This window comes from Ranitomeya imitator, chromosome 10 (genome assembly GCF_032444005.1).
Source record: "Ranitomeya imitator isolate aRanImi1 chromosome 10, aRanImi1.pri, whole genome shotgun sequence".
NCBI lineage: Eukaryota > Metazoa > Chordata > Amphibia > Anura > Dendrobatidae > Ranitomeya > Ranitomeya imitator.
Genome location: NC_091291.1, coordinates 134,098,328 through 134,116,008, shown reverse-complemented (window position 1 = coordinate 134,116,008; position 17,681 = coordinate 134,098,328). Strand labels below are relative to the sequence as shown.

General features: G+C 45.0%; 1 protein-coding gene across 3 annotated transcripts in view; it reads left to right on the top strand.

The window, feature by feature from the left end:
- The window catches only part of DIXDC1 (DIX domain containing 1), a 100,347-nt gene that overhangs the window by 28,645 nt on the left and 54,021 nt on the right, over window positions 1-17,681 (top strand). For all 3 annotated transcript variants that reach the window (XM_069741422.1, XM_069741423.1, XM_069741421.1), the window contains 3 exons: window positions 14,494-14,623; window positions 15,200-15,325; window positions 16,783-17,032. In XM_069741422.1, the coding sequence (XP_069597523.1) occupies window positions 14,494-14,623; window positions 15,200-15,325; window positions 16,783-17,032 (506 nt within the window). The remainder of the gene's footprint in view (window positions 1-14,493; window positions 14,624-15,199; window positions 15,326-16,782; window positions 17,033-17,681) is intronic.

Sequence of the window (17,681 nt, the reverse complement as noted above, 5' to 3'; positions counted from 1 at the left end):
GTTTGTTCCCTGGGAGGAATACTGGGTCGTCAGCGGTTCTGTATGGAGGACAATACAAGAAGAACATAATCCTCTCCTGGACGTCTGCAATGACGGCGGGTGGATGAATACATGGTGTCTATTTTTTTTTTTTTTACGTCACTTCTGCACGGCTCCATGAATGCTGTTGATTGATCACATATTTGGTTTTTTTTGTCATCCCAATGTCCTGCATAGGTATAGACATACACATGATGCTATGCATGCAGCCACCACTAGAGGGAGCTCGGTACAATGTATGCAGTATACAGGGAGCTCCCCCTAGTGGCGGCTGCACGTAGCACAATTTTATCCTATAAACCAATGTCGTAAACTGGGGATTTGGAGCTGTGTATCAGGGAAATGAATAACTGATTGCCATAAAGAGATATACCAATGTATTATTAGCGAGAATTCAAGGGGAACCTTCAGATAAGGAGAACACGTCTGTATTCTAGGTACATCTGTTCAAGGACGGATGTAGCATCTGGTTGGGGTGACATATTTCTTTTCAGATTTAATATAGGATTAGCGTGATCTCCCAGTGCACGGAGCAGACCCTCCTTACAGACCCCCGTGCAGGGAGTGTGCAGTCATTGTGCAGATGATAAATGGGGGGGTTTTCGCTGACATTCACCAGTTTTGCACTCTCAGCAGTTGATAGCGGGGGTGGGGGGATCTGCCGTGATGATTTATCTGACACCGGGCACAAATCTGCTACTAAAAGCTAAAAATGTAGATGAGTTGGGTAAATCCCCGGGGTCAGATGTGGCCAGATGATGCCGATAACCTGTACAATGAGCCAAATCCTTCATAAAGGCAAGGCACCATTATTCCACGAGGGCTGAGCCCTGCACAAACCTGTACGGTAAAGCAAATAACGGGGAAATCTCCTCTATACAGGCCCTCTGTGCAGGAGGACCGCCACACCTGCAGTGCTAGACAACCGGACAGCCGGGTGCTACAAGGGCAAACCCCAATCCTAAATTCAAAGGGGACCTGTCACATTGTACGTGTAGTCCGATCTGTGGGCATCATAGGATAGGAAAGGATAAGAGAAGCAGAATGATATATGGGTCTGTTGGGAAAGAGTCAATATAAATTTCATTTTATCCAGTTCACTCCCTAGTGTTAGTATGTATATGAGTCCAGTGGGCGGTCCTACAAGTGATTGACAGCTGTGTGAGCATGCACAGTCCTACAGAGAAGACTGTCAATCGTTGTAGGTCCGCCCAATGGACTCCTGTACCTCCCAACACCAGGGAATTCAATGAACAAAAAGGCAAGTTTTACTGAAATATTCCCAAGAGAAATGTAGATTTATCTGATTAGGTCCTCTTGCTATATAGTATCCTACCTGGCAGAGGAGTGGGGTGAGATAGCGGTGGCCTGGGGGTCCTGTGTACGGGGGAGTGGGGCGGTATAGCGGTGGGCTGAGCGATAGACTGGCTGATGGTTTTCTAATGTGAATAGAGAGGCAGCTGTGGCCCCCAATGAGGTTGTGCCTGGTGCCAGTGATGGTTTTGTACTGGTAACCAGTTGTTGTGAATTCTGCTCTTGGGCTCCCTCCGGTGGTTGTTGATGGTAATGCAGTTATTCCTGAGCAGCAGTCTTGGACAGGTGTTTCTGCTAATTGCAATTCGGACTGGGGTATTTAGCTGTGCAGGACTCATTAGTCCTTGCCAGTAGTCAATGTTCCTTTGGAAGTGTTGGTCCTCTGCCTGGCCTCTCCTGCTTGCTGCCAATTCAGCTAAGATAAGTGTTTTCTTCATTTTTTTTAGACACACTGCTGTGTGTTTATTTTCTGTGCTTATCTTGTTTCTATTTTGTTCCTGCTAGACTGTGCCTGATGTTTTTCTCAGTCTAGTTGGACTCGCTGGAGTTGCAGATATACTCTCCACATCTTTAGTTAGGTGGTGGAGTTTTTGTATTTTTCTGCTGTGGATATTTTGTAGTGTTTTATGCTGACCGCATAGTATCCTGTACTATCCTTTCCTATCTAGGTAGAAGTGGCCTCCTTTGCTTATCCCTGTTTTCTGTCTGCGTGTGTCTTTTCCTCTCCTACTCACAGTCATTATTTGTGGGGGGCTGCCTATCCTTTGGGGGTCTACTCTGAGGCAAGAGAGTTTTCCTATTTCCTTTTTTAGGGATATTTAGTCCTTAGGCTGTGTCGAGGTGTCTAGGTCTGGTTAGGCACACCCCACGGCTACTTCTAGTTGCGGTGATAGGATCAGGGATTGCGGTCAGTAAAGTTACCACTGCTCCAGCGAAGGTCATTTCATGCTGCTTCAAGGCCACCAAATCATAACACAGTTGTATTGCTGTGTAGCTGTGGTGTAGTAGTTACACGGGTGTATTGGGGCGATCTGTTTTTTATGTATACACTTACATTTCCCTTTATCTCTGCACTAGGGACGCCGCAGGGATATGTTTGGTCCCGGGTATATTTTTGCCTTTAGTTCCTCGGACCTCCCTTTCTTTTCTGGGTCGTTACATCTGGCGGATTTCCATTTGCAGTCACTCATCACATTACAGGAACGAGCTGATCAGGAGATCTGCAGATAATCGCCGCCGCACGACTTGGCGGCTTTATGTGACATTTGTTCATTACGCTATTTCCGAATATCACTAAATTGAGAAATCATTTAAAGGTGTGGGCCGGTAGATATTTAGCGCTCTTCATACCCTCGTAGTCGTACTGAACCCATATGCCCCCGCGCTCAGCATCTCATTCACCGTCCTCCTGTAGGGGAGCAGATGGGGGGAGCGCGGCCCCTCCAGACGACTGCTAAATTCATGTGCCGCAAGTCTCCGGAGCGAACACAGCGGCTGTAACGTGGCTCCTCTTCTGGATGACTGAACGTCTGAATCAACGATTTTCACTGTGAAAACAGACAATCAGGCTGCACATTGTCTTACGTCTCATACAGGGTCCTTGCTGCATGAATCAACAGCTTCTATAATCAGAAAATAATTTTTCATGTTACATTTATTTATTTATTTTTAACTTGGTATTGTTTTTTTTTTTTTAAGATCACAATCTTAAAAAAAAACTTAAATTAATCAACTTGCAATTTTCACATTGGACACTGAGAATCTTTTAGATTTTAACTTCCAGTCCTTTCTGGAAGAGTTTTCAGCAGTTTCCTTATCAGCAAAGACAAGATTACAATGATGGGTAATACCTATATTCATAATAGAATCCACCATTCACAACAGGTGATGTCACAGCTCACCTCCTCCTCCTGTACAATTACTGATAAAACCTCTATATACAGTAGATTACACAGGATCCACCATTCACAATAGGTGATGTCACAGCTCACCTCCTCCTCCTGTACAATGACTGATAACACCTCTATATACAGTAGATAATACAGGATCCACCATTCACAATAGGTGATGTCACAGCTCACCTCCTCCTCCTGTACAATGACTGATAACACCTCTATATACAGTAGATAACACAGGATCCACCATTCACAATAGGTGATGTCACAGCTCACCTCCTCCTCCTGTACAATGACTGATAACACCTCTATATACAGTAGATAATACAGGATCCACCATTCACAATAGGTGATGTCACAGCTCACCTCCTCCTCCTGTACAATGACTGATAACACCTCTATATACAGTAGATAATACAGGATCCACCATTCACAATAGGTGATGTCACAGCTCACCTCCTCCTCCTGTACAATGACTGATAACACCTCTATATACAGTAGATAACACAGGATCCACCATTCACAATAGGTGATGTCACAGCTCACCTCCTCCTCCTGTACAATGACTGATAACTCCTCTATATACAGTAGATAACACAGGATCCACCGTTCACAATAGGTGATGTCACAGCTCACCTCCTCCTGTACAATGACTGATAACACCTCTATATACAGTAGATAACACAGGATCCACCATTCACAATAGGTGATGTCACAGCTCACCTCCTCCTGTACAATGACTGATAACACCTCTATATACAGTAGATAACACAGGATCCACCATTCACAATAGGTGATGTCACAGCTCACCTCCTCCTCCTGTACAACGACTGATAACACCTCTATATACAGTAGATAACACAGGATCAACCATTCACAATAGACGATGTCACAGCTCACCTCCTCCTCCTGTACAATGACTGACAACACCTCTATATACAGTAGATAACACAGGATCCACCATTCACAATAGGTGATGTCACAGCTCACCTCCTCCTCCTGTACAATGACTGATAACACCTCTATATACAGCAGATAACACAGGATCCACCATTCACAATAGGTGATGTCACAGCTCACCTCCTCCTCCTGTACAATGACTGATAGCTCTTCTATATACAGTAGATAACACAGGATCCACCATTCACAATAGGTGATGTCACAGCTCACCTCCTCCTCCTGTACAATGACTGATAACTCCTCTATATACAGTAGATAACACAGGATCCACCATTCACAATAGGTGATGTCACAGCTCACCTCCTCCTCCTGTACAATGACTGATAACACCTCTATATACAGTAGATAGCACAGGATCCACCATTCGCAATGGACGATGTCACAGCTCACCTCCTCCTCCCTGTGACATCTGCGTACACTTATTAGACTCTTTAATACAAAAGATAGGGTCAGTGTCTATTCATTGCTACTTTTTTACGATAACTTCCCTTTAATTACCGGTAATACTCGCCAGGTCTCTTGCGAGGCTCCCGGACAATGGAGCGACAAGGAATTGATGATAAATCGCCTGGGCCATCTGACACCACCCAAAACTCATTGGAAACCAGCCATTGTAAACGTTTTATTTTTTTGGGAGATAAGTTGCTTCCAGCCGTCTGTGCTGCGCTTATCCACGGGGCAGAACCTCTTGCGGCAATTCTGGATCAATTGTTGAAATCCTTATAATAAAACGTGTTTGAAGAAGAAGAAGTTGTCCTTGTCATAAATGAACCCTGTAGTGGACGGTCAGCTTACAGACATCGGGGGGGGGGATTGATGATTTGCTTTCCTGCATTGCTGTCAGTTTACAGCTCATGGAACAGTCATGTGCATCATTGAACTCGATGAGAAGCGCGGCCAGCAGTGATGTAGCCGCTCTGCCGCTTGCTAAGGGTCACCTGGGGCCTATAAATGGCGGGATACCCTTCATTAGCCAGAGCGGAGAGCAGAATATGGCGCACCTGGCCATGTAATCACACACTTTCTCTGCAGACTATCGTCAGTGATCTATGAAGCCAAACTTGTGGCAATTAGCTAATCGTCAGGCTAGCCAGGGGTAGTCTACAAGAAACCATCCCTTTAAGGTGGAGGATTGTCAAAACCTTTTGCTATATTTTTTCTTACTAAAGTGTTTGCAAGTTACGTGCCGCTGGTTAATGTTTGCCAAAATAATAAGCATACCCAACAGGAGGCATGGTGGCAGTGCACTTTCCTTCCCCCGCTGCCTTTTGGTTGAGATCCCGCTGATCTAAGTTGTGACCTATTATCCGGTAGTGAGAGTACAGTACAAACAGGACATGGGATCAGTTTCCAAGATTTGTGGGGTCACTTTTTCCATGTGATTGCCCCTCTTTATACACTGTGATGAGTTAGGCTGGCACATACTACTGCACTCTGTCACCTAATAAAGCGTATAAGATAAGACCCCGTTAACTGAGTTTTTATGTAATATTTTGCCAATATGGTGGCAAAATATCCAAAAGAACCTCTCGCAGAACATTCTTTATTTTGGGCATGCATATTGGCACCCTCCCTTGGCACTACCAGTGCTTGGCCGCTCTGAATAGCTAACAAACACGTGCAGAAAAGCTATTGAATATCATCCTCCACCCCGGTAAATGGTTGGATCTCGTTGCTTGGAGCTGATTGAGTTGCGTGGCTTGTTGGAGGAAGCCATGCCAGTTTCCCATGGTACCACACAGCGGGGAGGTTTTGTGCAGTGAAGCATTCTTGCTCGTTGACAAGTTTTCCCAGGGGAATGTCAAGTTAATCCACAAGATGGAAAATACAGTGTCCTTGAAGCATGTCGTCCTGGAAAGTGAATGCGTTATTAGCCAAACCGAGCATGATCGTGTATGGGTGGAAGTCAGGAGAGATAGCTGTCGGCCGACGCATCTGTGAAGTGAAACCGCCATATCACCAATCCAGATTAGCATTCGGCATCGCTCATCCAAAGACATGCAAGAGCCAAATATATGACTTCACAATTAGCTCCAGGTCAGATTGGTCCGTCAGGTCGAAACCACCAGGACGTTAAAGTAGAAATAGCTTTCAAATATGCAAAATTAAAAAAGTATAACGGAGACTCCAAAACTGGACCTTCCTCCATTTGCAAAACGGGACCTTCCTCCGTCTCCAAAACTGGACAATCCTCCATCTCCAAAACTGTACACTCCTCCATCTCCAAAACTGGACAGTCCTCAATCTCCAAAACTGGACCCTCCTCCATCTCCAAAACTGGACCCTCCTGCATGTCCACAACTGGACCTTCCTCCATCTCCAAAACTGGACAGTCCTCAATCTCCAAACCTGGACCTTCCTCGGTCTCCAAACCTGGACCTTCCTCGGTCTCCAAACCTGGACCTTCCTCGGTCTCCAAACCTGGACCTTCCTCCATCTCCAAACCTGGACCTTCCTCGGTCTCCAAACCTGAACCTTCCTCGGTCTCCAAAGCTGGACCTTCCTCGGTCTCCAAAACTGGACCTTCCTCGGTCTCCAAAACTGGACCTTCCTCGGTCTCCAAACCTGGACCTTCCTCGGTCTCCAAACCTGGACCTTCCTCGGTCTCCAAACCTGGACCTTCCTCGGTCTCCAAAGCTGGACCTTCCTCGGTCTCCAAAACTGGACCTTCCTCGGTCTCCAAAACTGGACCTTCCTCGGTCTCCAAAACTGGACCTTCCTCGGTCTCCAAAACTTGGACCTTCCTCCGTCTCCAAAACTGGACCTTCCTCCATCTCTAAAACTGGACCCAGCATGGATGGGATTATACAGCAGCGCTGAGCAGTGTAGTAGTGAATCCCACATTGGAGTGAAATAAGCCTTTCCTAGCAAGTAGCATCAACATGGAGGACATTATACAGTACTACTGAGCAATGTATCTGTGAATCTAACATTGGTATGAATTAAACATTTACTTGGAGATAGCAGCATGGAGGACGTTATAGAGCACTACTGAGCAGTGTAGCTGTGAATCGAATATTCTAGTGAATTAAACATTTACTAGAAAGTAGCTGCAGCAAGGAGGCCATTATATAGCAGTGATGAGCAGTCTTGCTGTGAATCAGGCTTTAAAGTGAAATAAACACTTACTAGAAATACTAGAAATTAGCAATGTAGATGTTAATCCTGCACTGGAATGAAATAAACACTTAGTAGATAATAGCAGCAGCACGGAGGACATTATACTGCAGCATTAAGCAGTGTAGCTGTGATCCAGTTCCGAGAGGAAATAAACACTTACTGGAAAGCAGCAACACACTCTGTGTTTCTCTGCCTCCCTCTATCACTCTGCTCCCCGCACCATAGACCTCTGTAGGTATCTGTAATCTGATCTCTCAGTGAGCCGGCAGTCTACCTTATTTTGGACCAAGATAGGCTGCAGCTGTTTTTCAGAGTAAATGATGATGAGTTCAGGAAGAGGAAAAAAAGTGGCTCCTAAGTGGAGAAAAAAAGGCATCTATTTCTGATATGATATATTACTACCGTCCTTATATTTGCTTGTACTATTGATTTAAGCAAATACCAGCGACCGTTTCCCTGCGGGATCAGAAAGGCTCTTTTTATTGATGGTTTGCATAGCGCCTACGCTCCACCTCCGCCATCTCCGTGTCCGCTACACAAAGTGGCTTCAAGGTCAGAAGACCCCGATGGTGGATTTCATCCTGGTGACCTCCCAGCGCCGCTCATCTCTCCCAGACTCCCGCTATTTTCCTCCTTGCCATTGCTGGGAAGGTCGCAGGCATCCTGCTGTATTGATTTTCCCTTTGCTTTGTATTTGTTATCTTGAGTAATTGTTGCCTGGCAGCTCGATATCTGAAATGGAGCCAAAGCCTGGAGAGCAGCCCGGGGTAACGAGAGGGCGGCAAACAATGTCTGCAGTGTGACGGGCACAGATGGGCCATTCTTCCCCAGGAGCTGGGCCGCCGACCCTCTTGTCCCATGTACACACACGCTCAGCTGCAGCCATGGGCAGAGGCTGTGTGTTAGTGTTGGCATATGCTGGGCGGCTGGCGCTTTAGTCATGCCACGGCCGCTGTCATTTGCAAGTAAAATCCATTGCTATTTTGGGCAGTTTTCCCAGCAAAGTTAATATTCGCATTCGGTATCTGTAGGACGTGCCATCACTTGCTTATCATGGGGGTCCGTCCCCCAGTAATGTATAGAACGAAGCTTCGGCAACACTGCTCGGGATGTGTGTGTGTGGGGGGGGTCTTGAAGGTCACTGTACCCCCTATTTAGTGAATATCTTAAGATGGGAATACTCCTGTAATGCATGCAAATGCGTGTGCATGCGATCAGTGGCCATTGATTGGCTGCAGCGGTCACATGTTTGTACAACAGCTTGATCGTTGAAGAGCCTGCTTTGGTGGCATACAATCACTGGGTGATTAGCTGCAGCAGTCACAAACATGTCGCAGCTGAAAGAGGAGACACAGGGGGACCCAGGCAGGGGGAGAGGGGAAGCATTGGGCATCACGTGGGACTCACCATATATCTATGGAATTTTAGGCTGGGGCTACATGGCGACATGTGACAGCAATTGTCAGACAATGGGTGCTTCAAAACAAACAATTGTGCAAAAACAGAAAAGTCATGAAGTCCATAGCAAGTGAGTCGCTTACGGCCTGAAAGAGAAAATGTAAAACGTTTTTCTAGAACTATATGGAGGCTTGTGTCACTCTGTACCATTACAGCATCACATGAGTCCTAGGCCCTCCTGGTGAGGTGGAAGCTCTAAGCCGTCAATCAGGGAGAACGACAGGGATCGGAGACGACGATGCAGTGGAAAAGGATACCACGTGGATTGGCAAGGATCATAGCAGTAGGCAATACAGCACAGCAGAAAGGCAAGTGAAGTTGGAAGCACTGGATTCTGCTGGAGAGCAGCTACATACAGGAATAACAAGTATATGCGGTCCAGAACTTGCAGTATAGGTATGGTTAATAGCAGAGGTGTATATGTTATAAGGTACTTGAAGTTGGGATATGGTTAAAAGCAGAGACCTATAGTAAATGCAATTAGGTACTTGCAGCAGGGATATGGTTAACAGCAGAAACATATATTTTATCAGGTACTTGCAGCAGGTATATGGTTAACAGTACAGACATATATGCAGTCAGGTACTTGCAGCAGGGATATGGTTAACAGCAGAAACATATATTTTATCAGGTACTTGCAGCAGGTATATGGTTAACAGCACAGACAACGGAACCTGAAAACTCATCTCTTCAGGAAAGCCTACAGCCTGCACTGACACCGCTGCTGCCTCATCACTATCGAAGCTACCGCCTCAGCAACACCGGAGCTACCGCCTCACCAACACCGGAGCTACCGCCTCACCAACACCAGAGCTCCTGCAACCCTCAACCTACTGTCTCCTTCCCCATAATCCTGTAGAATGTAAGCCCGCAAGGGCAGGGTCCTCGCCCCTCTGTATCAGTCCGTCATTGTTAGTTTGTTTACTGTATGTGATATTTGTAACTTGTATGTAACCCCTTCTCATGTACAGCACCATGGAATCAATGGTGCTATATAAATAAATAATAATAATAATATATGCAGTCAGGTACTTGCAGCAGGGATATGGTTAACAGCAGAGATGTATATGTTATCAGATACTTGCAGCAGGGATATGGTTAACAGCAGAGACATATATTTTATCAGGTACTTGCAGCAGGTATATGGTTAACAATAAAGACATATATGCAGTCAGGTACTTGCAGCAGGGATATTGTTAACAGCAGAGACGTATATCTTATCAGGTACTTGCAGCAAGTATATGGTTAACAGTACAGACCTGTTCAGTCAGGTACTTGCAGCAGGGATATTGTTAACAGCAGAGATGTATATCTTATCAGGTACTTGCAGCAGGTATATGGTTAACAGTACAGACCTGTTCAGTCAGGTACTTGCAGCAGGGATATGGTTAACAGCAGAGACGTATATTTTATCAGGTACTTGCAGCAGGTATATGGTTAACAATAAAGACATATATGCAGTCAGGTTCTTGCAGCAGGGATATTGTTAACAGCAGAGATGTATATCTTATCAGGTACTTGCAGCAGGTATATGGTTAACAGTACAGACCTGTTCAGTCAGGTACTTGCAGCAGGGATGTTGTTAACAGCAGAGATGTATATCTTATCAGGTACTTGCAGCAGGTATATGGTTAACAGTACAGACATATATGCAGTCAGGTACTTGCAGCAGGGATATTGTTAACAGCAGAGACGTATATCTTATCAGGTACTTGCAGCAGGTATATGGTTAACAGTACAGACCTATTCAGTCAGGTACTTGCAGCAGGGATGTTGTTAACAGCAGAGATGTATATCTTATCAGGTACTTGCAGCAGGTATATGGTTAACAGTACAGACCTGTTCAGTCAGGTACTTGCAGCAGGGATATTGTTAACAGCAGAGATGTATATCTTATCAGGTACTTGCAGCAAGTATATGGTTAACAGTACAGACCTGTTCAGTCAGGTACTTGCAGCAGGGATATTGTTAACAGCAGAGATGTATATCTTATCAGGTACTTGCAGCAGGTATATGGTTAACAGTACAGACCTGTTCAGTCAGGTACTTGCAGCAGGGATATGGTTAACAGCAGAGACGTATATTTTATCAGGTACTTGCAGCAGGTATATGGTTAACAATAAAGACATATATGCAGTCAGGTACTTGCAGCAGGGATGTTGTTAACAGCAGAGACGTATATCTTATCAGGTACTTGCAGCAGGTATATGGTTAACAGTACAGACCTGTTCAGTCAGGTACTTGCAGCAGGGATGTTGTTAACAGCAGAGACGTATATCTTATCAGGTACTTGCAGCAGGTATATGGTTAACAGTACAGACCTATTCAGTCAGGTACTTGCAGCAGGGATGTTGTTAACAGCAGAGATGTATATCTTATCAGGTACTTGCAGCAGGTATATGGTTAACAGTACAGACATATATGCAGTCAGGTACTTGCAGCAGGGATATTGTTAACAGCAGAGACGTATATCTTATCAGGTACTTGCAGCAGGTATATGGTTAACAGTACAGACCTATTCAGTCAGGTACTTGCAGCAGGGATGTTGTTAACAGCAGAGATGTATATCTTATCAGGTACTTGCAGCAGGTATATGGTTAACAGTACAGACCTGTTCAGTCAGGTACTTGCAGCAGGGATATGGTTAACAGCAGAGACGTATATTTTATCAGGTACTTGCAGCAGGTATATGGTTAACAATAAAGACATATATGCAGTCAGGTACTTGCAGCAGGGATATTGTTAACAGCAGAGATGCATATCTTATCAGGTACTTGCAGCAGGTATATGGTTAACAGTACAGACCTGTTCAGTCAGGTACTTGCAGCAGGGATGTTGTTAACAGCAGAGACGTATATCTTATCAGGTACTTGCAGCAGGTATATGGTTAACAGTACAGACCTGTTCAGTCAGGTACTTGCAGCAGGGATGTTGTTAACAGCAGAGACGTATATCTTATCAGGTACTTGCAGCAGGTATATGGTTAACAGTACAGACCTGTTCAGTCAGGTACTTGCAGCAGGGATGTTGTTAACAGCAGAGATGTATATCTTATCAGGTACTTGCAGCAGGTATATGGTTAACAGTACAGACATATATGCAGTCAGGTACTTGCAGCAGGGATATTGTTAACAGCAGAGACGTATATCTTATCAGGTACTTGCAGCAGGTATATGGTTAACAGTACAGACCTATTCAGTCAGGTACTTGCAGCAGGGATGTTGTTAACAGCAGAGATGTATATCTTATCAGGTACTTGCAGCAGGTATATGGTTAACAGTACAGACATATATGCAGTCAGGTACTTGCAGCAGGGATATTGTTAACAGCAGAGACGTATATCTTATCAGGTACTTGCAGCAGGTATATGGTTAACAGTACAGACCTATTCAGTCAGGTACTTGCAGCAGGGATGTTGTTAACAGCAGAGACGTATATCTTATCAGGTACTTGCAGCAGGTATATGGTTAACAGTACAGACATATATGCAGTCAGGTACTTGCAGCAGGGATGTTGTTAACAGCAGAGATGTATATCTTATCAGGTACTTGCAGCAGGTATATGGTTAACAGTACAGACATATATGCAGTCAGGTACTTGCAGCAGGGACATTGTTAACAGCAGAGACGTATATCTTATCAGGTACTTGCAGCAGGTATATGGTTAACAGTACAGACATATATGCAGTCAGGTACTTGCAGCAGGGACATTGTTAACAGCAGAGACGTATATCTTATCAGGTACTTGCAGCAGGTATATGGTTAACAGTGCAGACCTGTTCAGTCAGGTACTTGCAGCAGGGATGTTGTTAACAGCAGAGACGTATATCTTATCAGGTACTTGCAGCAGGTATATGGTTAACAGTACAGACATATATGCAGTCAGGTACTTGCAGCAGGGATATTGTTAACAGCAGAGACGTATATCTTATCAGGTACTTGCAGCAGGTATATGGTTAACAGTACAGACCTATTCAGTCAGGTACTTGCAGCAGGGATGTTGTTAACAGCAGAGACGTATATCTTATCAGGTACTTGCAGCAGGTATATGGTTAACAGTACAGACCTATTCAGTCAGGTACTTGCAGCAGGGATGTTGTTAACAGCAGAGACGTATATCTTATCAGGTACTTGCAGCAGGTATATGGTTAACAGTACAGACCTATTCAGTCAGGTACTTGCAGCAGGGATGTTGTTAACAGCAGAGACGTATATCTTATCAGGTACTTGCAGCAGGTATATGGTTAACAGTACAGACATATATGCAGTCAGGTACTTGCAGCAGGGATATTGTTAACAGCAGAGACCTATATCTTATCAGGTACTTGCAGCAGGTATATGGTTAACAGTACAGACCTGTTCAGTCAGGTACTTGCAGCAGGGATATTGTTAACAGCAGAGACATACAATTGCATGTAAAAGTTTGGGTACCCCTGGTCAAAATTACTGTTAATTGAGAACAGTTAAGCAAGTATACGATGAAATCATCTGTAAAAGGCCTAAAGTTAAAAAAAAACGGAGCTAAATCCGTCACTGGAGCTGGGACGGGTGAGTAACACATCTAATGGGTAATGTCAGCGTCAAGGAGTGGATATAATACCCTTTGAGATACCAGAATGACTGGATTTTAGCAAGAAACTCAGATCCCCTTCTTCTGTAGCTAAGATGTGTGTTGTTGTTTTTTTATTAAAGTATAACATGGATGGAGAGATGTATTGATGCATCACCCCCAGACAAGGCGTGTGGATATTCCCTGCCTGATATATTATATATATATATCCCTGTGTGCCCTCACTTTCCTGTTATTCTGATCCACGTTCATTGTCATGTAGATGTCGGACATCCGACTGACTCAGCATCTACCGGATCCTCTACACACTCGTCCGACCTCGCTGAGGATTTACCCTGCCAGATCAGTCGCTGCAGGTCCTTGATCGGTGACCTCAGTGCATATGTTGTGACCTGCGGTTTATAGAAATATTGCACTTGAGGACCTGAATGTATTTACCGTCAGTGTCCCGTGCACATGCACAGCATGCAGCACGCAAACAGTTAACCCAATGCATTATCCCAGTGCACAGGAGCCATTTTCTTAGGGACCTGAGCTTGTATTGGTCCTGTCCTTTTAACAGATGAGAAAGTTCTAGTTTAACCCCTTCCCAACATCCACCGTCTAGATACATGAATTAGTGTTGTCGCCCCACCTACTCCCCCCCAAAAAAAAATAATGTCATAAAATGTTACTGAAAATATCTGCTCAAAAATTGAGATGCTGTGCGGTTTGGAAATTCTTCAGAACAGCAAAATCTGCACCAAACAATGGAGGGTTTTGGTGCGGAAATGCTGTGGATTTACTACACATTGCAAAAATTGAAAATCTAGAATAAATTAATGCTTTAGATGTCAGATCAACCGTTCCCTTTCATTTTACCCTGAGGATTTTCTCTGTAGCGTGCGTATAACGCCTCATCCACAACCAATTTTGGCAAAATGACTATGCTTTATAAAGGATGCCCTACAGAATACTGTAACACAGTGAGGTTCAAACCCGCACCAGTCCCAGCAAGCAAGTTCCAGTCCCTGTCCTCCCATAAGAGGGGCCGTACAAGTGTGCCATTTCCGGCATTACAGTGTGTACAGTTTTATGCAGTCGTGTGTTATCAGACCCTATATTTATTCTCTATATCGGATTTTTATGTCTTACACAGCAACAGCTGCAGGCTTATGTCGCCTGGGTGAACTCCCAGCTGAAAAAGAAGGCAGGAGTTAACCCCGTCCAGGATCTGCGGCTGGACCTGCGAGATGGGGTGGTGTTGTCTCATCTGATAGAAATAGTCGGTGAGTGCAAATTATTTGGGATTATATTTGTCACATATAGGGGTCTCGCTAGAAGCTATCCATGGACCTTCCATTTAACAGACGGCGGACAAAAGAAAGGGTAAAGCGAAACTCCGGAGTCGTGGTGCGTTACAAACTCTCACTACCACCACATCTAATCCGTACCCATGGGGGGATTCATTCACCACCACCTTATAGATCCTCATCTCCCCCAACATCATTTTGACCCCATACACTATAAAGGGAACCTGACGGTAAACTCGGGCTGCGCAATGAATCAGTCTGGCTGCGTTATAGCCGACACTTATGGTTTATTCTTAAGAAACTCAGAGGAAACGTAAGCCGGAAAACCCTATTAGTGCATAATATCTTATGGGGGGCTGTTCAGGACCCTCATTTCTTGGCCAAATAGCGTCCCCGGAGGACCAGTCCTGCATTACACAATCTATTGATGTGAATGGACGCTGTGTCAGTCTTTCTGTCCCCTTGGGATAAGCTTTTGGGCCCAGTGTATAGAATCGGATCGATTGGGTTTTTTCTGATATGTAATATAAGTTTTGTTTCCCGCGGCCATAGCTGGTGAAAAGCTGAGCGAGATCCACTGGAGGCCGAGCGGAACGCTAGAGATGAAGGACAACGTGGAGAAAGTTTTGCAGTTCATGGCATCTAAAAAGATCCGAATGCACCAAACGTCGGCCAAAGGTGAGAATTACCGCGGCCCAGGACCACGCGTCACCCCGTCTTATAATGTGCTATATATATTTATTACCCATTTAACTCTTGGTTCAATTGTTACAAATTCTGAATGTAAAGGAAGGAAGGGAAAGGAAGGAAAGAAAAAGAAAGAAAGGATGCAAAGGGAAGGAAGAAAATAAGAAAATGGAAGGAAGGAAAGAAACAGGAGGAGGGAAGGAAGGAAAGAAGGGATGGAAATAAGGTAAAGAAAGGAAGGAAAGGAAAGAAGGAGATAGAATGGATAAGGAAGGAAATGACAGAGAACTGAAGGGATGGAAGGAAATAAAGAAAAGAAAGAAGGGAATGAAGGAAAACAAAGAAGGGAAGGAAATAAGGTAAAGGAAGGAAAGTTTAATAAAAGGATAAGACCGAAAGAAAGGCAGGACAAAAATAAGAGAGAAGTGAAGGAAAGAAGGACAGGAAGGAATTAAGGTAAAGGAAGGAAAAGAAAGAAGGGAAGGAAGCAAAAGGAAGGTAGGAAAGCGAAAGATAGGAAGGGAAAGAAAGTAGGAAAGAAGATGAGAGAAGGGAATTAAAGAAAAGAGAAGGAAAGGAAGGAAGGAGTGAAGGGTGGAAAGAAGGGAATGAAATAAAGTAAAGAAAGGAAAGAAGGTAAAGAATAAAAGGCAGGGAAATGGAGGAGGGAAAGAGGAAAAAAGGAAGAGAAAGATAGAAGGGAAGGAAAGCAAGAAGGGAAGGAAAGCAAGAAGAGAAGGAAGGAAAGAAGCCAAAGAAGAGAAGGGGGAAAGGAAAATGGGGAAGGGAAGGAAGGAAATGGCAGTCCAGACAACTGTCTCTAGCTCTGACCCACAAAAAACTACCCATGTGTGCGATATAAAAGAATAATTACTACGGAAAGGAGAGCACAGTTTAAAATGTATCATAGTGCTGCTTTGTTGTCTTAAAAAATCTAATAATGGGAAATAAAAAGACATAAAAGTTAGGCCCCACATATCACATAAAATAAGAGGAAATAATGATTTCAATTTTTTTTCCAAATTTTTTCTTTCACATGTGTGAAAATGCAAATGTGCCTGTGGTCATGAACTGGTTAATCTTGTCTTCCCATTAATGGGGAGGACTCACTGTGATGGACTGTCAGAAAGATCTGGGGAAAGGCGGAGGAGAGGAGAAATCTGGAGACAGGGCTTCCCATGAGAGATGATGGGGGATGGCGCAGATAGAGAATAGAAAGCCCCCAATGACCGGAGCAGGAGCTGAGCTGCAGTACCGCAGAATGGCCACTACACGGTGTACGGCTCCATAAACTGTACATCTGGGACCTGGTCACAGCTGATCGGTGGGGTGCCGGAGGTCGGACCACCGCTGGTCTGATATCGGTGGCTTCTTCTAAGGATCGGCCATCAATACATCAGTCCTGGAAATCCCTCCAACCTCTGAATGATTTCATTGTCTCACTACAGATATTGTGGAGGGAAACCTGAAGTCCATCATGAGACTCGTACTCACCTTAGCCGCTCACTTCAAGCCAGTGTCCGGACGATCCAGCAATCATGGCGCGTTGGGTGCGCCAGGGAAGAGCCAGCCCGCTCATTGTGCCCATCACAGGCCCCACTCCACCACAGCCATGGCGCAGGGAGCCGCCGCCGCCCTCGCAGAGGTTCGCCAGGACATGTCGCGCTCAGGACGAGATGTTTTCCGCTATCGACAAAGGTAACCGCGGTCAGTGACAGCGTGAGATGTGCACAGGGCATTTTCAAAGGGGTGGCGAGAAGATCGCCATTGGAGATCAACCCCCCAATCACTTGTGTATAGTGGTTGGGAAAGGGCAGGAGAGATACTGACACTGCACGGTCTATAAGCACCTTGTATAATGCGTGATGGGTTCCAACATGCCCAATCCATTATTGCAGAGGTTTGCAGCAGTGGGGGGCATCACCAGGGGGCATTACCTGCATGACACGGGCTGATTCCTGTGATATCTGCAGAAATCTCTCATGCCTCCATTCCAGTGGGCAACGACACGTTCGGCTCTGCTACATCTTTGCATACTATTAATAAAAACAGTGCAGACATTCATTTTGCAAGGTGTCAGCGCACCGTGATCAGCATTCGTCGCGGTGTCTTATCTTCCATCATTACCCAGATTCTCAGGTAAGAATTGAATGGAAATCGGAGCAGAGGACGAGTCGAGGCTTCTCCTCCGTGCCATCATTTACACTGAGAGCAGCGGTCCGCAGATTGTTTCCCCCTCCGATGAATCCCCCTCTGCCTGCAGGGACACGCTGCTCTCCGTGCAGCAGCTGAGAGATACAAGGCCTCATCACCGCCAGGCGGCGGCTTTATCGTCCACGTTTATTCC